At 38.2% G+C, this 25,550-nt stretch overlaps 1 protein-coding gene across 1 annotated transcript in view; it reads left to right on the plus strand.

The window, feature by feature from the left end:
• The window catches only part of smarca2 (SWI/SNF related, matrix associated, actin dependent regulator of chromatin, subfamily a, member 2), a 46,028-nt gene extending 20,812 nt beyond the window's left edge, over nt 1-25,216 (plus strand). The window contains exons 21-34 of the mRNA XM_026342552.1: nt 1,049-1,153; nt 1,771-1,857; nt 2,578-2,624; nt 3,990-4,156; nt 6,238-6,401; nt 7,551-7,778; nt 8,202-8,279; nt 12,860-13,078; nt 14,199-14,422; nt 17,838-17,943; nt 18,598-18,699; nt 20,369-20,495; nt 21,488-21,621; nt 23,115-25,216. Coding sequence (XP_026198337.1) covers nt 1,049-1,153; nt 1,771-1,857; nt 2,578-2,624; nt 3,990-4,156; nt 6,238-6,401; nt 7,551-7,778; nt 8,202-8,279; nt 12,860-13,078; nt 14,199-14,422; nt 17,838-17,943; nt 18,598-18,699; nt 20,369-20,495; nt 21,488-21,621; nt 23,115-23,150 — 1,824 coding nt within the window. The 3' untranslated portion in view covers nt 23,151-25,216. The remainder of the gene's footprint in view (nt 1-1,048; nt 1,154-1,770; nt 1,858-2,577; nt 2,625-3,989; nt 4,157-6,237; nt 6,402-7,550; nt 7,779-8,201; nt 8,280-12,859; nt 13,079-14,198; nt 14,423-17,837; nt 17,944-18,597; nt 18,700-20,368; nt 20,496-21,487; nt 21,622-23,114) is intronic.
• Nucleotides 25,217-25,550: the final 334 nt, after the last annotated feature.

Consider the following 25,550-nt stretch of genomic DNA (forward strand, 5'->3'; position numbering starts at 1 on the left):
AGCATATTTATATTTGTAGCATGACTTGCAATGCAGAACACCTGCACTACTACAAAACAGTTCTAATTAAAGGCGTATTTTTAACATGTAAAGGATAGACTACATGCCCTGAACAGTTTCCAGGAGAGAGCCTAATAACTTCTGCAGTGTGAAATGTATTTTTAAAACAGCATGGATCCAGTCTTATCATGAATTTTTTCACTGTCAATTCAAATGAATGTTGTTTATGCTTATTTTAGTAGTGTACGCTCTTTAAATGTAAATTATGTTGGCACAGTCATTGCCACTCTTGAAAGTTGCTTCCCTGCAAGCAATTGTTCTGCCTCGTAACTGCTGAAATCAGCAACTTTCCGTTTTAAGTATTAAGAACAGTACCGAGGTCAGTGTGTCAGAGCTGTGCAGTTTTCAAAAAGTAATGTGCAGTCAGATACAAAATGTTTTTGTATCTGACTTGAACTGCTCTGATTTGTTACATAAGATAAGAAATCTTGTTGGAGAGACGGAAAGTGTAAAGATAGAGGTGAAAGAAAGAGAAACCAAGTTTATTGCACCAGAGATGCAAGCTGGTAGATCTGCTCTGGGGATCGTCTGCGGAAATCTGAAGGAGAGAGGAGCACCAGGACATGACAGAAAGATATTAAGAATGACCAGACATCATTCAAGTAGAATGGATAAGCACACATAGTTATGGGCCAGGGCCTTGATAGACAATCCACCATGAGTTCTCTTAAGTTTATGAGGTGTACCAAGTTCTGTTTTCATCTTAAACATCAATTCTAATTGTGAAATAAGACCTAGACACTTTAAACATAGTTTTAAGAAAGGCTTTTGTATAGACTGTATTTGGCCTTCGGAGATAGGTATTTGAATAAATACATTATGGAAATATTGTTGGTGCCTCTATGGACTTTCTTACCTTGTCCTTAACTTCTCTTTCTTTTATTTTCTCTTTAACTGTTATTTTTTTCTTAAGGTGTCATGTCGGACAACCTCAGTTTTGAAGAGACACTGCTGTTTTACTCAAGAATTATTGTTGTCATTCACACAGGTGGAGTATGTGATTAAATGTGACATGTCCGCCATACAGAAGGTTCTGTACCGCCACATGCAGAAAGGCATCCTTCTTACTGATGGCTCAGAGAAAGACAAGAAGGTAATAAAAATGTGGCTTCACTGTATAACTGATACTAAGCTGCATAATGTAAAGCTCAGTGATATTTATTTTCCTGTTCGGCTTTAGAAGGGCCCTGCATGTTGTTGTCTTTGTTTACATGACTACAACAATCTGAGCTTCAAATTATTTTCTGTGCTGTTGAATGTACTATAATAGATTTTTTAGGGTGTTTATTTTTTTGGATCTGCTTGGATTTGCTCAGCATAGAAGAACACACAGACAGACACCAGCTGACAGTCCCACAAATTCTCACTATAAAATGCTTTATTGTTTCAGGTAAACCTAAAACCTTTTCATTTGTGCTGTGTGCCATCATCATTTACTCTTCACCAGTAGTACATGGCTTGACATTTACACATCCTAACACGTCTCACAAGTTTCCCTTTACTATGACACCAAAAGAATTCAAATAGACCTTTTGGTTGCAGAGATATACTCATTTTATTTTGGGTATGCTATTTTCGAGCTGAGGCCTAAAAATATGCTTAGGGCCTAGAGAAGATGGAGTCCAAAAACAGATCTAAAACATGTCCAAAACACAACTCTAAATGAAGGTTAATTTAATTTCTTGTGTCTATGAATTTCTTTTTCTCCAGGGCAAAGGAGGGGCGAAAACCCTGATGAACACCATCATGCAGCTAAAGAAGATCTGCAACCACCCATACATGTTTCAGCACATTGAGGTGAATGTTGCTCAAACTAGTTGGATTTCCATGCCCTTGCTTTTATGCGCATTTTAAAATTGTGCTGGAAAAAATCTAGACTGGAAACAAAAGACATTTGGAAAAAATATCTCAAAAGAAGAAAAAATGGTGTATTGTTTTAAAACAAAATGCAACAAGTTAAAATAAAAGATTCTGCAGATAAAAAGGTCTAATCTGTGTGGAGTTATGAGGTGACAGTAATGTTATTCCTGTTGTTTCTATATTATTTTCACAGTTAGAGGTATAAGTGAAGTCTTTTGGTTACAACGTCTCTCTCTACGTACAATAGTTTAATAGCACTTGACCTGACCCGACATAATGTTTAAGTGTATAGATCTGTGAATTGAAATGGGTATTAATAGACCTTTTTTTCAAATGTTCCTGACATTTAGATAGAATTATCACATCATTTGGATAAAATCTGGATTAATTTTAAATACCAATTTACTACTTTTGCAGATTGGATTGACATCATCATCAAACGGTGTACCGTAGTTTATAGATCAAAAGGCTACCATCTAATCTCTCAACTAAAATCAAATTTTTTCAAGACTGTTGTCATTTGCAGGTATAAACTGTTAAAGTTTCAGTTGGGAAACAGACAGTCAATAAGATTTTTAAGAAAAAAGCACTGTAGTTAAACAAATGTATAACTTAGTTGGATTGATTAAATAAACCAATAAATGTTTTCTGCTACAGGAATCTTTTGCTGAGCACTTGGGCTATCCAAATGGCATCATTAATGGGTAAGTTAAACAAAAAGGTATTTTGCGCTTTACAGTCATGTGAGAGATTTAAAACCATCACAAGTTCTTTCTGTCTGATTTCCTTGCCAAATTCAAGTCATTGAAGCGTGCCTAACTTTGGTCACTTCATAAAGTATCCGACTGTAACAGAATCACAGGCTTCTAGTCGGATAATGATAACATTAAATGTCACTGGCCATGTAAATAGTTGTTAAGACAGAGGGTGGTATTTGGGTCTCACTGAACTCACTGAAAATGACTAATTAAACAGAATGAGCTGCATATTCTGTCTTTGTAGAAATCATATGATGAGAACACTAAAAATCTATCAACGTGGTATAAACCTTTTCTCTGAGTCCTAACTCAGTCAGATCTTAGCGTACAGACATGATACACATGATTCTGACTACATTCTCCACTGTAAGTAAATCTGCTTAGACTGCGTAGAAAAAGGTTAGTTGTTATAGCTCCAGAGAAGCATCACGTTTTCTTTAAAGTTATGCAGTAATATTCTGCAAAAATGCACCGCTAATAGCTAGTTCTGCATACTTTTAATGGTGCCAGTTGCCAAAATTAAAACGATAGCCAACTGACACCAAATGCATTATACCTTTGAGCATGAGTAAGACCAAGACTGAAAAAGCAGTGGCAAACATCCATTATTTGAAAAAATTTTTTCACAGTTGTTTCAGTCCTGTCTGACAGGGGCCACACAGTGTGAGCTGTGTGGTTTAAATGTAAATTACAGTTTTGTAGAGAAGCAATTTAAAGGGGTTACAGTTACAAGCCCCTAAAGTTCAATTTAATTCAGTTTTATTTACATAGCATCAAATAACAGCAAAGGCACTATGCAAGGTTAAGACCCAACAAATCTCCAGCAGTGGAGAAGAAAAACTACTTTAACGAAATAATTCTCAGGGACGGTGGCCATCTGCCTTAACTGGTTGGTGTGAGTGGAAAGAGGGGAGAGAAAAGACAAGCAGGTAACAAAAGACCAACAACAAGAAGCAGCATAAAACTGGGCTGGTTGGTAGGGCCAGCAACTGCACACTGGCATATAAATATAGAGCGGAGAGGAGCCCAGTGTATTAAGGGAGGTGCGTAACTAAACATTGGTTCAGGTCAGCTTAGCCAGCTCTCACTATAAGCTTTGTCAAAAAAGGAACGTATTGAGTCTGGGTCTAAAAAATAGGGAGGGTGTCTGCCTTCTGCACAATGAAAAAAGTATCTGCAGAAACAATACTGCCTGAGTAAAAACATAGAGCTACACTTGAGGCTGTTAATAAATGTGATTTATAAAGATGTTATCAATGTTGGCATTGTTAATGATGTCGTGTGGTGTTTTGCTTCATCACCTCCACCCAGACCTGATCTGTATCGAGCATCTGGGAAGTTTGAGCTCCTAGACCGCATTCTGCCAAAGCTCCAGGCCACAAACCACAGGGTCCTGCTTTTCTGTCAAATGACATCTCTCATGACAATCATGGAGGACTACTTCAGCTACCGCAACTTTCAGTATTTACGTCTTGATGGTAAGATTGCACCACTTCTAATGTTTTTTTATACAATTATTAATTTACAATACATTTTTTAAGTAAATGTCAAAAGCATGATAACACTCAGTACTCACTGTGTTATGAAAAACATTTAACCTAGCAGAGAAAATTCCACTCACTGGGTGTCATGAAAGAACATTTTCAAATTATGTCCTGAATTCCTTCTACTTTTCTCCATGCGTCTTGTTTCTGTTCCATTTAAAAATATTCAGACTTCACAAATTGATCCTAAAGCTCTTTCTTCAGACTGACTATTGCAACCATGCCTTGCTAAAATCAATTCGACTTCATCCATGGGAATGTTTCATTCAAAAAAATGTCACGTCAGCAAAATAGTTTCACACTCTTGCACAAATTTAAGAGTTGGCTTGTTGCAGTAGAAGATGTTAAACGATCAGTGAGCCTGCAACCTTAAAAAAAAACAAAAAACACGAGAAAGTCAAACATGAACTATGTGCTTAAATACCCCCAAGTTCTCTGGGCCCGAGCTCATCAGACAAATGATGAATGACACTGGAAACATTCTCTGTTGCCTCACAAGTCCACAACTCAAATTGTATTTTAAAACAGATGTGTGGTTCTCTGTGCAGTCCAGAGTGGTACCAGTGTAAGGTAAAAGAGCCAGTATTTGTGATGGTGAGAGGGCGTATCGGCGACTTGCACTGTTCAACAGCTGAAGTTTTGTATTCAGCAAAAATTGGAAAATATTGCACTTATAAAACAGCAACAATTAGTATCCCCAGTTGCCAAACTTTTAAACAGTGTAGTTAAAAGGAAAAGTGATGCAACACAGTGATAATCATGCCTCTGTCAAAACTGTATTTCAGTGTGTTGCACTACATTTGTTTTGTTTAAAAAAATAATTTTAAGTTTTTCAGTGAAAACGCTGAAAATGTTTTCTTTTTTTTCCCCTCATATTTATATTGTCTCAAAATCTTCAGGTTTCTACATAACTGAAAGGTCATCTAGTACTTCATGACCTGGACTATAGGTCTGGATCACTCATGAATTTCTTTTGTGTCTAAAAGAAAATTGGATTGAATTCCAGACTTCTCTTAAATTGCTCAAATGTGGCACTTCAGAACAAATTTGTTCCTGAGAGTAGTTTTTGCATGAGGCCCCAGGTACTGTTTTTCATTGGTCTGCAGCCAGAAGAAGGAGGAAGAAGTTCAAAATTTGTCTGTTCAGACTTACCACAGTTATTTCAGTTCTGTGTGATACAGTGGTTAAAAATAGGAATGTGATCTTTGTTTTGCACATGTAAGGAGCCAGTTCTACAGTTCTACACATAGAAATCAACCTTAAGGTCACGGCTGAAGTCCAGGTTATGGCTTCAACTGAAACAGCCCATCGCCATTTTGTGTTTCTAGTAGTAAAATACTACAATAAGAAATAATATTTTCCCAACCAGTGCCTGCATCAAGACACATGATTATAATCCAAGATTAAGACAGATTTTGAAGTCTTGTAATCCCTTTATCCTTTTGTGTCGCAGCTGCATTAAAAAGATCAGTGTCTCATTTTCTAAATTAAGTTGACTCATACTTGTCGGACTAAAATAAAAATAATAGTCTGTCAGACTGTGGTGCTGGAGAGTTTCCATTAGTGTAGCTCAGCAGAAACCCAAACTCAGAGAATCCTATTAGCCACGAGGTCTGGCAACAAAGACAGAAGTTCACTGAGACAACGTTATTGATTTATCTGACTCGTTGTGAAAAAGAATAAAAGGTGCGACGTGACACTGAATTGGTCTCTCATTCCATTTTTCCAGATGCTTTGGAAAAAAATTGAATAGAATAAAAGCGGATTTCCATCATCAGCTTTTAAACTATTCACAGAGCACAGATATGCAGTTGTGAACCATCTTAATTAGTAAAAAGTAACGTTGAATGTTTTTTTCACAAGGTGAACCTGCCCCTACATGCTTTCTTCAGACACCTCTAAAACTGTTTGACATTTCCCTGAAACAGTAAACTACTGATCAGAAGAAAAAGTTGCCTTTTCTAAATTAACTTGACAGACTCTGCATGACAAGATTTTTGTGTTTGATGTTTCAGGAACAACCAAGTCTGAGGATAGAGCAGCACTGCTGAAGAAATTTAATGAGGAAGGATCACAATACTTCATCTTCCTGCTCAGCACCAGAGCTGGTGGTCTCGGCCTGAACCTGCAGGCTGCTGACACCGTTGTTATCTTTGACAGTGACTGGAATCCCCATCAGGTCTGTCATTCAGAAAACAGCTTATACTCATGGTAGAAATGCAGTAGTGTTGACAGTTTGTTGTTCGTGTGCAACGACACAAAATGCCAGGTAAAATTGTGAGTGAGAGAGATGGAGAGAGAAAAAATATTTCAACAAGTTATTTTACCTGCATGCCTTGTGCCACATAATCTCTCTCTTTACTGAGCCACTCAGCCGCAGGCTTTTGTAGTTTTCATGCACTCTTGTAAAAAGCTGATTAGAAACTAAGTTATACTTTCTGCAGAAATCTATGGATAGCCTACCAGGGTAAATCTAGTCCAAGAACTTTTTTCCCTAATATATTCCACTCTTATTCAGTCCTTAATCTTTTGTTGAGCTGACATCACCATCATATTTAAATTTCTCTTGTGGGATGAAGACAAGCTTGCACTTCCAAAACAATCTTCTATTCAAACAATAGTCCACAGTGGTGGCTCGGCTCATTTACATCTTAATACAGAGAAAAAAGCATGCTCAATTGAAGCTGACAGTAATTTATTGTCTGTTTTTAACAGTTTAGGTTGCAATAAAGTAATGAAAAAGAAAAAAGAAGCAGCTTAAGGCCCACAGTAAGCTGACTGCTGTCACATCAGGACTGCTGAGTGGTTGTTCAATGTTTGTGGAAAACATCACTTTTAGTTTTTGTGATGTATTCAGCAGTGCTGACTGTCGTCAGTTTTTATCAGAGGCCATTTTCTAAGTATACATATGACTGGACTTATTCACATTAAGTCCAGAATAAATGTGGTACATTTCAATTGTGTTGTTATTTGTGTGGATTATGAACAAAGACTAAGGTAGGTGCAGGTACAGAACATTTGTGTGTGTTAACAGAACATGTGCACGGACCCAATGCTTTTGATTAGTTATTTCTTAATCTTAGCTTGATGCGTCAGTGCGCTTGCAAGTAACAGAATTGTATTTAATACAGATCTTTGTGTTAAGTTTAATTTTAATTAGAGGGACCTAATCAGTCATCTTAAATAATTTGGTCCTTACTCAGTCATCCAAAATATCCAGTTTTTGTGGCTCTGGGTTTAAAGAGGAGTTGATTTGGACATTAACTTATTGGTAAAATGACATATTTCCTCTTGATACTGAATGTTTTCTCTCATTTGCTGATTCCAGGACCTTCAGGCTCAGGACCGCGCTCACCGCATCGGTCAGCAGAATGAGGTGCGTGTGCTCCGTCTCTGCACTGTCAACAGTGTAGAGGAGAAAATCTTGGCAGCTGCCAAATATAAACTTAACGTGGATCAGAAGGTTATCCAGGCAGGCATGTTCGACCAGAAGTCCTCGAGCCATGAACGCCGTGCCTTCCTCCAGGCTATTTTAGAGCACGAGGAGCAGAATGAGGTGAGTGTTTGAGTTATTTTATATTCTGTCTTTTATTATTCATCTTAAATATAAAGGCATTTCTGGACTAAGCTGAGGGAATTGTGGACCTATGAAGCATTTTTCTATAATGAATGTTGGAGGTCCTAAATAGAGTTTGTTCCCTGCAGTTAAATTATATACCCTGGTTTTACTGTAAGGCCCTGCAAGAGCTCCTAGATATGATCAGCAAGTTAATGAGCCTTCATTTATAATATTACAAAGTTTTGTAATGCAATCACAAATCTTTAATTGGGATTTAATGAGTATGCCATACCTGGGTGATTTATTTGGAACCATCCACCAACCTCTACAACAGTTGAAAACGAGACTGGAAAGATTTGTGTGTTATATTATGAATGTGTTGAAGAGAGCTTTTGATGTTTTTCTTCGATGTTATTGTAGGAGGAAGACGAGGTACCTGACGACGAAACCCTTAACCAGATGATAGCTCGCAATGAAGATGAATTTGAGCTTTTCATGGTAAGAAAAATACCCATTATTGTCAGATCTGATTGACATCTAAATTGCAGAGCAAAATCCTTCAGATGAGCAGTTTTAAAATATTGATTTGCCAGAAGAAGAGGAGCTTACAGCTGCTACTCTCACATCTATCTTAAAATAATTGTAGGTTGTCTGTTATCTCAAGACCATTATTCTTGTTAAATGTCATAATTTGTTCCCAGCAAGATCCTTCTACTTGCATAGAAAATGTATGAATTGCTATAGACACAGCACTCTATGGCATTTCAGGTATTTATTAATAAATGTTCAGAGAAGTCACTGAGTAATCCCTGCTTATAATTTTGTAACACGTTAATTTGAAGATTTTCTGGGGGCGTGTCACAAAATATTGATAGACTTGAATATTGTGATATTATTTTATTTTACAAATAAGCAAAAACACTGAATTTATATTTTAAATAATAGTTTATATACAAAGAGACAGTGGTTAATTTTGTGTTTTGTTTACTCCCCTGACTACTACACTGCTTCTTGGCAGTGTAGGATAAAGCTTTTTGCTCAGATTTTATGCTTGTGTGTTCTTTACACTATAACAAGCTTGCTGCAATATTTCATCTTGCTTATAGTTTTGCAATATATTGAATCATAACTCTTGTATATACAGTGGCTTGTAAAAGTATTCATACCCCTTGAACATTTCCACATTTTTTTACATTATGACCACAAACATAAATATATTTTATTGGAATGTTATTTGAAAGACCAGCACAAAGTGGCATACAATTGTGAAGTAGAAAGAAAATTATACATTAGTTTATTTATTTTTTTTACAAATAAAAAACTGGAAAGTGCAGTGTGCAAAGTATTATGCCCCCTTTTCTCTGAGTGCATCCAATTGCCTGCAGAGGTTGCCTGATGGTTGCTGACTGATTGAATGTTGACCTAATGACTGAATAGAGTCCACCTGTGTGTAATTTAATCTCGGTACAAATACAGCTCTTCTGTGACAGCCTCTGTGGTTTGTAGAATATTGGGAAGCAAACAGCATCATGAAGTCCAAGGAACACACCAGACAGGTCAGGGATAACGTTGTGGAGAAATTTAAAGCAGGGTTAGGCTATAAAAAGATTTCCCAAGCTTTGAACATCTCACGGACCACTGTTCAGTCCATCATTCGCAAATGGAAAGAGTATGGCACAACTGCAAACCTACCGAGACATGGTCGTCCACCTAAACTAACAGGCCGTACAAAGAGAGCACTGATCAGAGATGCAGCCAAGAGGCCCATGGTGTCTCTGGATGAACTGCAGAGATCTACAGCTCAGGTGGGGGAATCTGTCCATAGGAAAACTCTGATTCTGTGAGGCTTTGGCCAGAGTGCGCAGGCGCGAGCCTTGCTGCAGCCGATTTCCCTCTGTTCTCATGTTGTGATGTCTTTTTCTGTCTTTTATCTTTTTTTAATTACTTTTGTGTAGATAAGTAACTAGTTTTGAAATTAAGTTATACCCTCTCAGATCATGTTGTTCGAGAGAGTTTTTTAATCTCTGTTTTTACCTTTGGATTCATACTTCCACTTCCGAAAAGACTGGAGTGCAACAGCTGCTCCATCACCATGGAGCCAGCTCCTTTGTTTACCTTGCGCTGGGACAGGAGGAGAGAGGAGAGCAGTAAGAGGAGACGAGGGGGAGTTGCCGTCCTCATTAATAACAGGTGGTGCCATCCTGGTCATGTAACTGTGAAAGAGCGTGTATACAGCCCTGATATTGAACTGTTGGCTGTGGGACTTGGTCCATATTATTTGCCCAGAGAGTTTTCACACACCATATTAATCGCCGTTTACGTTCCTCCATCTGCTAACGGCGCTGCTGCGTGTGATGTCATTCAGACGGTCACGCCACCCTCACTAAGACACTACCTTTACCCAGTTTGTGAGCTGTCCCACCAGGGGGGAGAGGACTTTGGACCTGTTGTATGCTAATGTTAAAGATGCCTACAGCTCTACTGCCCCCCCCCCTCTGGGAAAGTCGGATCACAACCTGGTACATCTCCTCCCGCAATACACACCTTTTGCTCAGAGGCAGCCTGCCACCATTAAAACTGTAAAGAGGTGGACAGAAGGGGCACACTTTGCCCTGCAGGGATGCTTTGAAGAGACAGACTGGAAGACTCTCTGTGAACCTCATGGTGAGGACATCGATGGACTGACTGCATCACTGACTACATCAATTTCTGTGTGGACACCCACGTACCCACATAAACCATTTGCTGCTTCCCAAACAATAAGCCCTGGGTCACTCAGGACATCAAAGCCATCCTGAATGACAAAAAGAAAGCATTCAGATCAGGAGACAGGGAGGCAGCGAGGAGGGTTGAGAGACTGCAGTCTGTCAAGATCAGGGAGGGGAAGGAGGGGCATGAGGACCATCACTGGCTACAAGTCCAGTAGCCAGCAGACTGTGGGGATTGTGGACCGAGCCAACGAGTTTAATAATTTTTTCAATCGATTCCAGGCTGATCCACAGATCCCACTTCAGTTCACTATCCACTCCTCAGTCCCTCCCCCACACGACTCAGACACCACCCTAACAATCTCAGCTGAGCAGGTGAGAAGAGAGCTGCACAGGCTTCACCCGACAAAAGCTGCAGGTCCTGATGGAATCAGCCCAAGGGTGCTGAAAGCCTGTGCTCCTCAGCTATGTGTTGTTCTCCAACACATCTTCAACCTCAGCCTGCAACTGGAGAGAGTTCCTCTTGGGTAGAAAAAGTTGTGCCTGGTTCCTGTAAATAAGACGCTACGTCCCAGAGTCCTCAATGACTTCAGACCCGTGGCTCTGACATCACACATCATGAAGGCTTTTGAGAGGCTGATTCTGGAGTCCCTCCGACCTCTGGTCAAACCCTCACTTGACCCCCTCCAGTTTGCCTATCAACCCCATATTGGAGTGGATGACGCCATCATACACCTGCTCCATTGCACCAAAACCCACCTGGACATTCCTGGGGGCTTAGTGAGGATCAAGTTATCTGATTTCTCCAGTGCATTCAACACCACCCAGCCTGCACTGCTGGGAGAAAAAAAAACAAAAAAAACATGCAAGTCAACACTTCCCTGATTTCCTGGATCATGGACTACCTCACTAACCGCCCACGTATGTCCACCTGCAGAACTGTGTGTCTGACATTGTGGTCTGTAGCACAGGTGCTCCACAGGGGACAGTACTGTCTCCATTCCTCTTCACCCTGTACACCTCAGACTTCAGGTTTTGTAGCTGAGAGGAGGATGCTGTCTAAACTCCTCTCAATCCTGGACAATCCCTCCCACCCACTGCACAGTGTGTTGGCTGGACAGAGGAGCACGTTCAGCCAAAGACTTATTAACATTAAATGCTCCACAGAGCGCCACAGGAGATCCTTTCTACCTGTGGCTATCAATCTGTAAAATTCCTCCCCCCTCTGTAAGGGGTCGGGGAAGTGATGGTAGTGTCATATACTTGCGGTCAATTCACATAGGCCATATATATTGACCCAATTTCATTTATCTATTTTACATATTCTATATATATTGAGTTTTTTCTGTATTGATGTTATTGGTGTGATGTGTATTTATGTTGGTGTTGGATCTTTCCTGTTTGTGGTTCCTTTTCTTTCTGTCTGTTTTGAGAACAACAGTAAAGAGGCAAAAAATTTCCCTCTGGGATTAATAAAGTTTTTTGAATCTTGAATCTTGAACTATCAGTTTGGCACTGCACAGATCTGGGCTTTATGGAAGAGTGGCAAGAAGAAAGCCATTGTTAAAAGAAAACCACAAGAAGTCCTGTTTGCAGTTTGCCAGAAGTTTGTGAGTGACCCAGCAAACGTGTGGAAGAAGGTGCTCTGGTCTGATGAGACCAAAATAGAACTTTTTGGCCTAAATGCAAAACGCTATGTGTGGCGGAAACGTAACACTGCACATCATTCTGAACACACCATACCCACTGTCAAACATGGTGGTGGCAGCATCATGCTCTAGGGCTGCTTCTCTTCAGCAGGGACAGGGAAGCTGGTCAGAGTTGATGGGAAGATGGATGGAGCCAAATACGGGGCAATCTTGGAGGAAAACCTGTTGGAGTCTGCAAAACACTTCTAATCTGACTCAGCTTGAATTGTTTTGCAATTCAGTTGTCTCTTGATGTGCAAAGCTGGTGGAGACATACCCCAAAGGACTTGCAGCTGTAATTGCAGCAAAAGGGGGTTCCACAAAGTATTGACTCAGGGGGCCTGAATACTTTTGCACACTGCACTTTTCAGTTTTTTATTTCTAAAAAAATAAATAAACTCATGTATAATTTTCTTTCTACTTCACAATTGTATGCCACTTAGTGTTGGTCTTTCACATAACATTCCAATAAAATATATCTGTTTGTGGTCACAATGTGTGAAAATGTGGAAAAGTTCAAGGGGTATAAATACTTTTACAAGCCACCATCACTAGATTCATGCTAATACACAGCACTATGTTTTCATGAAGTAGTTTTAACTCCTTTTTTTAAGTAGATTTAGCCAACTAAGCTAAGCTAAACTGATGATAATAGTGGTTTTCCTTCTTTTATTCTGTTTAGCGCTTCGACATGGATCGACGCAGGGAGGACGCCAGGAACCCGAAGCGTAAGCCTCGTCTAATGGAGGAGGACGAGCTGCCTTCTTGGATCATCAAAGATGATGCTGAGGTGGAACGTCTCACATATGAAGAGGAGGAAGAGAAGATGTTTGGCCGAGGTTCACGCTGTCGTCGGGATGTGGACTACAGTGACACGTTGACCGAAAAACAATGGCTTCGGGTAAAGTCTGAGCCTACTTTGCATCAATACCTTAGTGCTTTTTGACACAAAAGAGCAGATATGGTGATTAATGTAGGTAAATGTGAATTAGTTTTGACAAACTATAATGTATTTATTTGACTGGAGTCTGTAGTGTCATTATTTTTTGACTCTAATAGAAAAGGAAACCACAGTAGCCACAACGTGTTTTCTTTTTCTTGTTTCCACTTCTTCACTCGAAACCTGCTTTTAATAACTGCGATCGGTAATGGAAGATATGGAACCTCTCTGCTTTGCACCTGTTGAAATGCCACATTTGTTTAGTGTGCATTACAGTCTAATATGTAATCTCTCAATGTTTATATTGGTACTGTGATTTAATTTCTTTGATCTTAAACCAAGTAACATTTTCTTTTGATTTTCGTTTGTTTCTGCTCGCACTAACAAAATCGCAAGAGTTTATACTTAAATAGTTTGTTAGAACTAAATATTTTTAATTAACAAGCTAAATTCATCCAGCACAAAGTGGAGTTTTCATATCAGCAATCATTGGCTTGTCACAAGGGGTAAGTTCGATGATTGATATGCAGAACAAACAATGGCCTTCAATTACTAAAACTTTAGCAAAGCACATTGTGCCCATTAGCTTCATCAAGGTAGATGGTTTGTAAAGTTTGATGGCATTTGTTTAGCCAGAGTATATGATCCCATCAAACCACTAATGATTTGTGATCTTCGTGCCATTGTCAAATAGTTCTCAGCCAATATCAAATAGCATTTTACTTTGAAATACTCGCTCCTCTCAGTTAACATCGCCTGAAAACTGCAATTAAGGGTTACAGTCGGTTGGAGGTTCTGAAGGGCTCAAATTAAATAAGAAACTTGTAGGCTGTTTGTGATTTGAAAAATGAAAAAAAGTTTTCTGTTATGGAGCAAAGAATTTCACAGCATGCAGAATTCCAACATTTGAAGAGCTGAACCTTTTCGTGTTGTACTATAATGTACTGTAGCAGGTTATTGCCAGAACCCAAATAAGGAGTTTTGGTGTTGTCGTGTCATTAATGATCCATAAATCTGTGTGGACATGGTGAAGTGACTACAGGTTTAAGCTTGTCTCTGTTTTGACTCTCCTTCACTCCAGGCCATTGAGGATGGAAATCTGGAAGAGATGGAGGAGGAGATCCGACTGAAGAAGCGAAAACGTAAGCGACGCCAGGACAAGGAGTCGTCGAGCAGAGACGACGGGGGCAGCAAGGCCAAGAAGAGACGTGGACGTCCTCCGGCTGAGAAGCTTTCCCCGAATCCTCCAAGACTCACCAAGCAAATGAACACAATCATTGATACTGTGATCAACTACAGAGATGGGTAAGGAAATGTATTTGTGTGTGGGTTAAATCAGACACCGGCTTCACTCAGTCTGATGAGATATTTCTGGTAACCATTCTGTGCAATGACGCTTGTTTTGTTTTTGTTTTTTTCCCTTGTTAGTGTCTAGCAAACGACAAATTCACCCTGCCAATTTAATTTTAGTTGAGTTGCGCAAGTGATCACAAGGAGCAAAGTAATATTTTAGGGTAACCGAAGAAATATACAAATAAAGGGTTGTTATTTTAGTATGTACATCTGTATATCTCAATCACACTACACAATTTTTTCAGCATGTTTTATGTTTCTTTTTTTATAGATGTAGCTACCCTTCTGGCACTAGCACAGGAAGATGGTGTCTTTTAATTCTTTAGGGCTCTGGTTTGGTTTTGCCTTTCAGCTAAGGGAAAATCCATCAAAATGCACCACATCAGCAATTTTGAAATGGCTAGAAAGCAAAAAAGTGTAGATACAGACAAATGTGGGCAGTGTAAATATTAGAGACGCCTCTCACTATAACTCTATAAATGCAATTCAACAGTATGATTGACCTTTAAAATGACCTTAAAGTTCAATAATATGTCTAAACTATTCTCTTTAAATGACATAAAGTTATGTCATAGGAGTCCTGACATTAGTCTGTGAGTATATTTGTGTTTTTGTGGTCTGCATTTTTTAAGTACAGCTTACATGTCTCTGTGCTTTGCAGCCATACATGGAAGAACACGTGCGTTTGTGTTCCTATTACTCAAATATACACTGGCTAGCTACTGTGCTAGAGCTTTTCCAGGAAACTACAACCTACCTTTCCAGAAATCAAATTCTTTCCTTTCCCAGTTCATGGTTGTTCTTCCCAGAGCATCTCAATCATCGCTCTGGCTCTCCCCTCTCTTACCTAGACTGGGTTTGAGTTTGGAAGTACCATTCCAAAGGACACAGGATTCCTGGGGTGCAATGTTGATTCCTATAAAACAAACTACCCCAAAAACTGCATAAAGCAAATGTGAGTGTGGCCTAAATTTAATTTACAGCATCCTGGCATAGAATAAACTCCCTGTAAGCTTTCGTAGGATGTAGTGGTGTGAAGATTAATAATAAACATGGCAAGTGAGCTTGCTGGGATTTGAAATACAATGTCCCAACTGGGAGCCATCGTACCTCCCACATGAAAAGGTTCGAACACACTATTCACATTTGTGTTTTCAGCATGTGTGAAATAGGATGTAGTGCAGTGGGAATATGCAATATCCAAGACCTCTGAGATTTTCTTTAATGGCTGTTAAAGATCAGGAATTAGTTTTATGAATTTTGTTGCTACACAGATAAAATCTCATTTAAAGTAAATCTGTTAGCAGTTCAACCAGTATTTTTTTCCTCTACAATTTATGACTGGCTGCCATATTTACAGTCATCAGGCATCGTAAACAACTGTTTCCCATTATATCGACATTATATCAACTTCAGATTAATACTGCCACTGTATGCTATGTGTCATACTGTACAGACATACATGTTGATATGACAAATCTTTACCAGTTAATACATTTAATTAGGAGAAGACATATTTTTCTTGTCAACTATAACTGAAGTAAAATACACGTCATACTTAACGCCACACCTCTACCTGATGGCCTGTGAGGTTGAGAGGGTTCGCCTGGTAAAAAACAGCCACATGTATTCTGGTTTTGTTCGGCTTTACTCTGGACTGAACAGCAGTGAAGAGACCTCCAGAGTTCTTTTTCGGGGAGAGACACCTAATTGTTTTTTCTGTCTCTGTGGGGTATCATCTAGTGGAATGCGCTTTCTGGATAGAGTGGTCGTACTTTGTTTTTCTTGTTATATACCTACTTCTAGCAGTCATAAATCACCAAGGTTGAGTGTGGGAAAAGGTTCCTTTACTGTAGGTACTAAAGGTTTTAAGTAGTTTCTGACTACAGGATTTGAACTGTTAACATTTGCATATTAGAGACGTGCTTCTCTGCTTCTCTGGCCTCCGGGTTGCTTGTTATGTAACAGGTGAAGGTCTTAAGCAGATCATTTAATGATCTCTATTTGTTCTGATTGATTAGGAACATTAGAGTTGTTGCTAATACAGTCTCAAAACACAACAATCAGAAGTCTTAGACATATTTAGTAATCAGACAGTTACTGGACGCAGACTTTGGCGTTGGCATTGACAATTGTTGCGGGAGGCAGCAATAAAGGTGAGCACCAGTTAGTCTTATTGATAGGAACAGTCAAGCTCCTGTGTGTACAGCATAGATCTCTCCTCACTAACTTGTGTTATTTCCCATTTTCCCATAACTCTGGGGAAATTAGCTTTGTTAAACTTGCAGTTAACATCAGTCCTGTCAATTTGTTATCTCTGTTAATGATTCAAGAATCCATGTAGTTTGATTTCTCTCATCAGGAGGTTCTGGTTTGTTAGCTGTGTATTACATATGGTCTCAGAAGAACCTTGAAAAATAGCATTAATGAGTAGAGCAAAAACAGTTCATACTGTAAAATGTATAGGACTTGTTCCAGCTCTGTATTGTTTTTTTTATTCAGCATCTTACTCGGATGAGTTTCAGAGTTACCACATTACTATTCTTTGCACATAGTCGGTTGCTTGTTATGTTCCTTGCTAAGTTAGAAACGACCAATATAGCCCCAAGCATAAACACTTGATCATTTATTACACTGCATTATTTAGATTTCTATTTAGAAAACAGACATTATAATGTAGCACACTTGAAGAAGGCTAAATTTCATATTCTAAGGAAAGGTTTGAGACTCAAATAACTTGACTCACGGGTTCAGTGTTATTTAAATATCCTTGTTTTAATTAGAATATTTGTGTCATAACTAAACTCTTCTCAGTCATGTATCTTTAAATGAGAAGACTGAGCTTCTCATTTAAATATACTTGCTCATCTCACATGCTCTTTTTTAAAAATCCCCCAATCATTTTGCAGAATTCGTGCCATTTAAAGCAACAATTTAAGACACTGTGGCCGCCTGCTTCTTGGTAGAGTAGCTACAGTCCCAAAGTATTTTCCTGCGCAGAGCAAACTCAAAAAGTTAGAGTGGTTTTTGTCAGTCAAAGTAGCTCTAGTTCACACCTCCAAACTAATTTTCTTAACAAGACTCCAGATGGGCTAGCACCTGACTCCAACTAGCTTTTTGAGGTCATTATTCCAAAGGTACTTTTTCCACTAGCACTATGAGGTTTTTATTGTTGACATGAAAGATCAGATTTTTGTGTTATTTTTTTAGGTACATTAAAATTGTTAATACTATTGACTTAGATGAAGATCAGATCACATTTTATGACGGATTATTCAGAAAATCATACAATTCTAAAGGGTTCACGTAGTTTTTCTTGCCACTGTATGTAATAATAGTGTGATAATAATAGTGTGTTTATTTCCAGATCAGGAAGACAACTAAGCGAGGTCTTTGTCCAGTTACCGTCCAGAAAGGAGCTCCCAGAATATTATGAGCTGATCAGGAAACCTGTGGACTTCAAAAAGATAAAGGTGAGATGGATATGATGACCCAGCAAATAAATAAAATCTGGCCATCCCGTGAAACTGTAATGCTGTGTATTCTTGTGTAGTATTTTATTTATTTAGCTTTCTTAGACAAAGATCTACAAATAGTGTTCTGTGTAAGTGTACTAAATCAGGACTATCAGCTTTGTGTTGTTTTTCTGATATTTTCTATTTACATTTTGGTCCCTGTTTAGTCTCGCTGTAGTTACAAGTCATAAACATTTAATCTAGTTTTAGTCACAATTAAAGTAATTGAATGTCAACACACTTTACAATAGGAAACAGTAAAAACATCACAACCATCATAAAATATAACAGATCAAATATGAAATAGGATGAAATAGAACATAAAATAAGTCGAGACAAAATGTTAAAAGTGAGCAGGGGTTATTTAAGAGAAGGAGCTGGTCTAACATCTATTCCACACACATGGACGACGATGCGACAATAATCTAAAACACAGACTTCTGTGAAATCTGGGAACAGTAAATGACGTGTTGGAGTTCTGCTTTGATGATTTTCAGTTTTAACAGATTGTGGAACACTAAGTGAAAATAAAGGAAAACATATTTTCATACCTTAGTTGAAGCCTTGTGGAGAAAGAAGAGCAAGAGTCATGCAGTGTTTTTCTGTCAACAGGAACGAGTGAGGAACCACAAATACAGGAACGTAGGAGACCTGGAGAAGGACGTGATGCTGCTCTGTCACAACGCCCAGACATTCAACCTGGAGGGATCCCAGGTCAGAAACCTTGTGTGGAACTTGACTTTCTCATTTCTCTTTATTTTTCTGTTTCAACTCTGATGATTTGTGTAAGCATACTTGTATGAAGCGATACTCACCCAGGTCTACAGGTACGCTTGTATTTTGAAAAACAAAGCTTTTTGTATGTGCTTCAGCATGTTGTCCACACACAAACTTTATTTTAAGTAGCTGGAAACTAACCTTTTGGGTTGATGGGAAAACTGTGTTCTTGCCCAGTAAAGTCCGAGTGTGAGCCAGAGTCTCCTTTGAACGTTTGTGTTGCAGACATACCAGGACTAGTGCGGGTATTATCATTTCTAAACAGACTTGTTACATGCTTACACGTTTATACACATACAGGAAACAATGAGTAGGATTTTTCCACTGCTGTCTGTGAACACACTGTTCTAATTTGGCCTCTGCTCCCGCATTAACAAGTGAAAAATAGAAAGTGTTCAACTGAGGAGAGGAAGCTACAGAAAAATAAAATGTTATTACCTGTCTGTTTCACAGCGGTTATGTTCTGCAACAGAAACAGGTACTGCAGTATTTTGCGTTAATGCTTTTTTCTTTTTGCTGCCTATTGCTTTGAGATTACTTTGAGCTATTGACAGTGTGTTTTGCATTTTTATGTGGGCAAATATATTTAGTTTTTCAACAGGGCTTTTGTTGATGGAAAAATAGTTGAAAACAAAGAAGGAAAATATTCAGTCTTTAAAAATATCTGTGTACATGTGGATTAGGCATAATAGTGTAACCCTGGTTCTCTGATAAACGTTTTGTTGATTTCTTACTATGGGATACCCCAGGAATGTTGGGGTGAACACTGTGTCTAGCCTTTTACAGAATAAAACATTGACTGTTAATACAGTCAAAGTCAAAAAAATAAATCACACATTTTTGATAATTGTATGGGAGCTTGGCTTTGTCCTTAAATCATTTTTTCTTCTTCCAAATAGTTGCTGACAGGCCTAAGAGGTTAGAGGGAAAAATGGAAATGCTTAATTTACAGGTCTTTTATTCCAAAATAGCTTCTTGAATGTTTTCGTGGAAAGGATCATGTTTTACTAATTACAGGAAAAAGACAGAGTCCAGAGACTGGTATTAGAGTTACTTCGCTTAGTTGTGTTTTAGAATCCCAGATGAATTTCCATGAAACATCTCCTTTAAATCCAATTTTAACGCTGCATTCTTGTGTCTGCATTTCTGGAAGTCTACAAATAAATCACTTAACCCACAATTAGTAGCAAAAACAGTTCTCAGTTCTGTTAGATCATACATTTATCAACAGTATAAGGCTGAAGTAAAGTAAACGTGCAGTGCAAACCCAAAGAAAGTTAGCTGATTGCATATAATGGAACCAAATCTTGTTTGATTGATTTTTGGAAAAGATCTATTTCATTCCCAAGGTTTAAGTTGCAGCAGTCCAGGTCCTGCTGATAGCAAATTTTTTTTTTTAAATGTACCCTTTACCTGCTAGTTTTTTCAGTTCTCCCATTTCTACAGCCACTCTCTATGCATTGATGCCTTATCTCTCCTGTATTATGACCTTAACCCCCCATTAAACTTTCCATCCAGCAGGCTCTCCTCTCCCATGTTCCTAGTGTTACAATCATGCTTTTAAAGAAACTGCTTCTAGCAGCCGTCTTTTTTTGTTTCCCTGCAGATATACGAGGACTCCATTGTTCTTCAGTCTGTTTTCAAGAGCGCTAGGCAGAAGATTGCCAAGGCCGAAGAGAGCGAAGATGACAGTGATGAGGAAGATGAAGATGATGACGACTCAGAGGCCGAGGGTAAGCTGCATTATTTCTAGGACATGCATATGAATACGGAGTCTGAAATGCAACTGATTAAAATTCTACACTGTCAACCCCAAATGAATGCTGCCCTGGTTTGAGATTCATTCTGCTGCCAATCTACTGTGAACTACATGCACGGTCATCTGTAGAACAGAGGAAAAATATGTAAAAGACAGGAATAAAGACTAAAGTTGTAACTGGTCTTCAAACCTTTTTTTAGAACTTGGGAATGAAAATTCATAGTTTGAAAGTGTAGCATCAACTCAATGCCCACTTCATAGTTTGTTTTGGATCATTCAACCAATCTTTCACTGAGAGAGATTCAGCTTGAATTTCTACAAAACAAAATAAAAAATAGATGTCTGATTTTCCTCTGTTTATTTAAATTAGATTAAATCAACTATTGTAAAGTATCTGGATTCAAGGGTGTTGGTACTTTTTCACTATTTTCTAACATTTTATTTCTTAACTGTGGAAACAATCGCAGTCAAATTAATCAACAAGGACAGTTATTATTTGCAGCTCTAGCTGAGGTAGGAAGTTAGGTATTTCTACCTAAAAAGATTAAGAACATATTTGAAAATGTAATTAATCTGTATTCATTGCACAAGGCAGGGGAAAAAAAAACAAAACAACAAAAGAGTGAACAAAATCAAATGTTTTAATATTTAGGAGAAGTTTGTTTACATTATTCAAATTTTAATACAATTCCTATTAGGGAGGCAACAAATTATTTTTGGTATTAATTTAAGTTAATTGTTTTCATAATTTTACAAAAAGTTAATCTTCACGCGGAGGCTGAGCAAATAATGACAACTTATAATTAACATTTTACATCATAAGATTTGTTAACAATGAAACACTTAAAATATTCACTATAATACATTAAGAAGGATTAGCCAGTATTTACGTTTGAGAGGCTTGAACAAAGCAGCTGTGTAAAGGAAATTAATATTTTTTTTGCTTTCTCCTTCTGCTTCATTCAGCAAAGTCAGTGCGGGTTAAGATCAAGCTGAGTAAAGAAGCACGCAGTCACGACAGAGGCAAGAAGAGACAAAGCCGAGTAAAGGCCAAGCCGGTGGTCAGCGATGATGACAGCGACGAGGATCTTGATGATAATGTAGGTCACTGCACTTCACAGCCTTTTACTGTTTTAGTAAAGTTTCAGCAAAATACCTGCTTTTTCTAATCAGGAAGAATCTATAACTTCTCTGTCAGGCAAAGTTTGAAAGTTCAAATTCTTTAATGCGGAAGTTATTTTAAATTGACAAATATCAGTCACAGCTTATCATCCACTTTTCTTTGGACTATGTAGAAATGACAAACCGAATGCTGTTTGACAGCCTTAATAAAGTTAAAGGTTTATTTATACCGTGAGTCTGTCACATGCATTGCATAGGTACAGAGTAGGTAGTAGCTGCATACCCTACAGAAACCTGATTTCCCCACATAGATTTCTCTGCCATGTGTATACATAACAAAGTTTCTAATCTGCATCTTTACAAGAGCATGACATGAGCAGGTGCATGACAAAGACTGCACACACTCCCAACTCTACTGTTCTCAGCAGAGAGGACAGCTCTTCAACACCTATTAGCTCTAACTTTAGTACAATGAAACTGCTCAGTTTTAGATATTGTGTCTACTAAATCTTAACATGGTACCACATAAATTTTACCGCCCACTAGTGTTTGGGCAGGTGTAATTGCAGACACAGAGTTGCATAGTTCCAAAAAAGAAGCATTTTATTCCATTTGTCCAATCAGCTGCTGTTTCACATCTGGAACAGACGCTTGCAATTAATAGACATTGCTGTCTCAACATGGAGTCTAGGTTTGTAGCACGTGAAATAAGATGCAGGTGTTTTTTATTCCTATCACTAAGAAAAATAACTGCAGGAACCCAGTCTCTGTCTGGCAGAAGACGACATTAGTGCACACAGGTTTCGACAGGAAACAAGAGCAGTAAAATTAAAAGGATTCGATTTAATACTTTCTTCCTCCACGTCCTTCTCAACAATGTTATGAAAGTGTACTGCAAAGAGATCCATCTAGTAATCCTCAGAGGACCTAGTTAAGTAGTGTGAAAACCTCTTTACCAATTTGTTTTCTAAAAATTTTGAATTCTAGAGCTTCTTAGCTTTGGTGGGTGGTTAAAGGATGGGCCTGTGCTGTTGAGGTGCTTCAGTGTTTTATGTCAAGCCAACAATGAGGCTGAACTTCCAGGTGTTGGGGTCTTTGTAAACAACCACACTGCCTTTGAGCAGTGTATTCAAAGGAAAGTCTTGTCTCATTAATTACATCCTAACTACAGATATAAAACTAAAGCTTTCTGAATTTCTAAAAAGAAAGAGACTCCTCTGTAGATCTCCTGGTCAGCTCCCACCCAGAAACCAAACCTCAATAGGAGAGGATGTAAGGAAAGGGTACTAGCTTCACCTTCAGACCTCCTTTACTCTTCAGGCTGTTGATTTATTCAACTGGTGATGACCTACGCTGCCTCTTGTTGATGCTCTCTACAGACAATAAACCTTCATCACACTGCATTATGCCACTTTCCGCTGCCTCTTTGTCTCCCCCTCTCTTAATCTTCTTCTCTTCTCTTTTTCTTCAGGATCACTCAGACAAGAGCAAGACCGATGACGAGTGAGGAGGGAAACACAAGGACGTGAGGATATTGTTTATAGCACTTACAAACAAGAGGACAGTATCTTCCCTTAACGTTTGTCAGGTCCACATTCTGTCCTTTTTATTTTACTTAATTTGTCGTCTTTGTCTATAGTGCGCATTGTTCTCCCACCAGCTAGGAAATGTATTACTAATAATCGATAAGCTACAGCAATACTAGACTGCTTATATTCCTTTTTTAAAGACAGTTTTGTAGTATATTTTTAACTCTGCTTTAAAGATTTTAATTCTGTATGAAAAAAAGGAAAAAAAAAAGATTTGGTCCATTATATGCAATTTTGCTTTATTTGTACTTGCTTGCACTTTTAGAAAATGAAATATTAATATCCAAATTTTATAAATGTGTAATTAAAAAAAATATATAATCGCTTTTGAGAGCCACTCATAGAGGTTTTTAATTGGACTTATTGTTCACCGTGTGCAGTGCCAAATGTTAAGACGTAGAGAAACTGATGGTTTGCAAACCTCATTCCCAACGTGCGATCGGCCAATCATAGCTTAGCAACCAAAACCAGACACAGCAGCTCTGTCAAGCTTTGAATTTTTCCACATGTTGAATAAACAGCATTTTAAAGTATGTGAAATGTGGCTACGCTAATGTGACTATCAGCTGTACTACTGTAAGCAGTGAATCGCGTCCAACAGAAAAATAAAGAAAAACAGTTCAGATACTTGCCAAACACCAAATATTTTTGGTATCTGGAATGTTTTAACAAGTTACATAGCCTAATTAACTGAAAGGTCAAAATTAAAAGGGGTTAAGTTGAGTAGCACATCCGCAAAGAAGCACCAGCTGCTGTACGTGCATCTATACTGAAGGCGTTCAGATACAGCACAGACAGTAGATTACCCACTTTCTGAAATAGACCAGAGCACAAACAGTCACTGTGGCTAAAAAACAGACATAGCTCATGTTTACAGGAGCAAAGGCAGTAATTCCTCATGTTTCAGCTGATTAATAGCTGATTAATTTATCCATAAACTAACAGCTCCAGCTGGAGACATTCAGAAGTCTGCTGGAGACGAGGTGAACAACTTGTCAGCTGATGTAGTGTGAAGCCTCATGATTCAACCAAACTTTTTGTTTAACAAAAGATTGCTTTAGTCTGTTTCTGACTAAATGAACCTGCTGTTTTACAACATATCAAAACATTTCAACAGTAAAGCTGCAGCTCTGAACATGTGTGACAACTGAAAGATTGACAGATGTTGCAGAAAATACAAATTACAAGACAATGATTGTGAGTATTGTGTAAATCACACAGCAAGCACAACAAAATGTAAGCCAGTGACTTACAAATTAATTTCAGATGGCCATGATAAACATAATGCTTTCATTAATCAACTTGTAACCTTAGATTGTAGAGGCAGAACATCATTTAGTCACATCCATGTATTTCATGTATCTTTTCTTGAAATGCTTTCACACGCTTTGAACTTTGTTGTGATGTTCTTAATCAGAAGGGAGTGCTTGGGGTGTTTTGTTTGAGAAAACTGGCCTTTGGAGCAATATCTCATTTCAGGCAGCATATTTGTGGGGGAAAATACCTTGTGTTGAATAAAACCAGCATCTATCGTAGCAGTAAATGTAGCTTTTTAAAGCGTGAATACTGTACATGCATCATGCAGTCGTTTTACATCAAACATGTTGTAAAGAACCACGCCTTTGCTGGGTTTTTGCTATTGACTATTTAAGATGGTAGATAAATATTAAAAAGAAAACAGTATTATGGGTTTAATTAAAGAGCTGAATACATTGAAAGCAGTACAATTTAAACAATGTATTGATTTCTACTTTGGACAGGTGGTTGTGTATTAGTTTCAGTCATTTTATTGGTTTATGTGTTTATAGCATGAATTCTTTTGGCACTATACCGTGCACATGCAGATATATCATTTTTGTTTGTGTAATGTGCGCTTGCCGACTCTCCGTAAGTGTGACTTAATTCTTTGCTTTCTTTGCACAGTGTCTTTGTGGTTGTATATCAAAGCCCAGGGCAAATAAAATCTCACAGTTTCTGTACTGATTCTACTCTCACCTGTTTCCTTTCTTGTCAATACAGCTACCAAGGCAATCGAATTGCCACGACCCCCTCCACATGATATACAGCTCTGAAAAAAAAAGTAATTTAGAACACACATTTAAACACATTTAAAGGAAGTACAACACATCAAAATAACAAAAATGACTCAGTGTTTGCAGAATTTGAATCCATCAAAGAAAGCTCTATACTAAGAAATTTAAAGAAATCTATTCACATGTAAACAAAGTGGCGATAAGATGATCTCCACCAAAAAGTCCGAATTTAATTGAATAACCCTGATTTGCTGCTTTAATTCATTTTGACTGCTCTCCACCAGT

The sequence above is a fragment of the Anabas testudineus genome, chromosome 9 (assembly GCF_900324465.2).
Source record: "Anabas testudineus chromosome 9, fAnaTes1.2, whole genome shotgun sequence".
In the NCBI taxonomy this organism is placed as follows: Eukaryota; Metazoa; Chordata; class Actinopteri; order Anabantiformes; family Anabantidae; genus Anabas; species Anabas testudineus.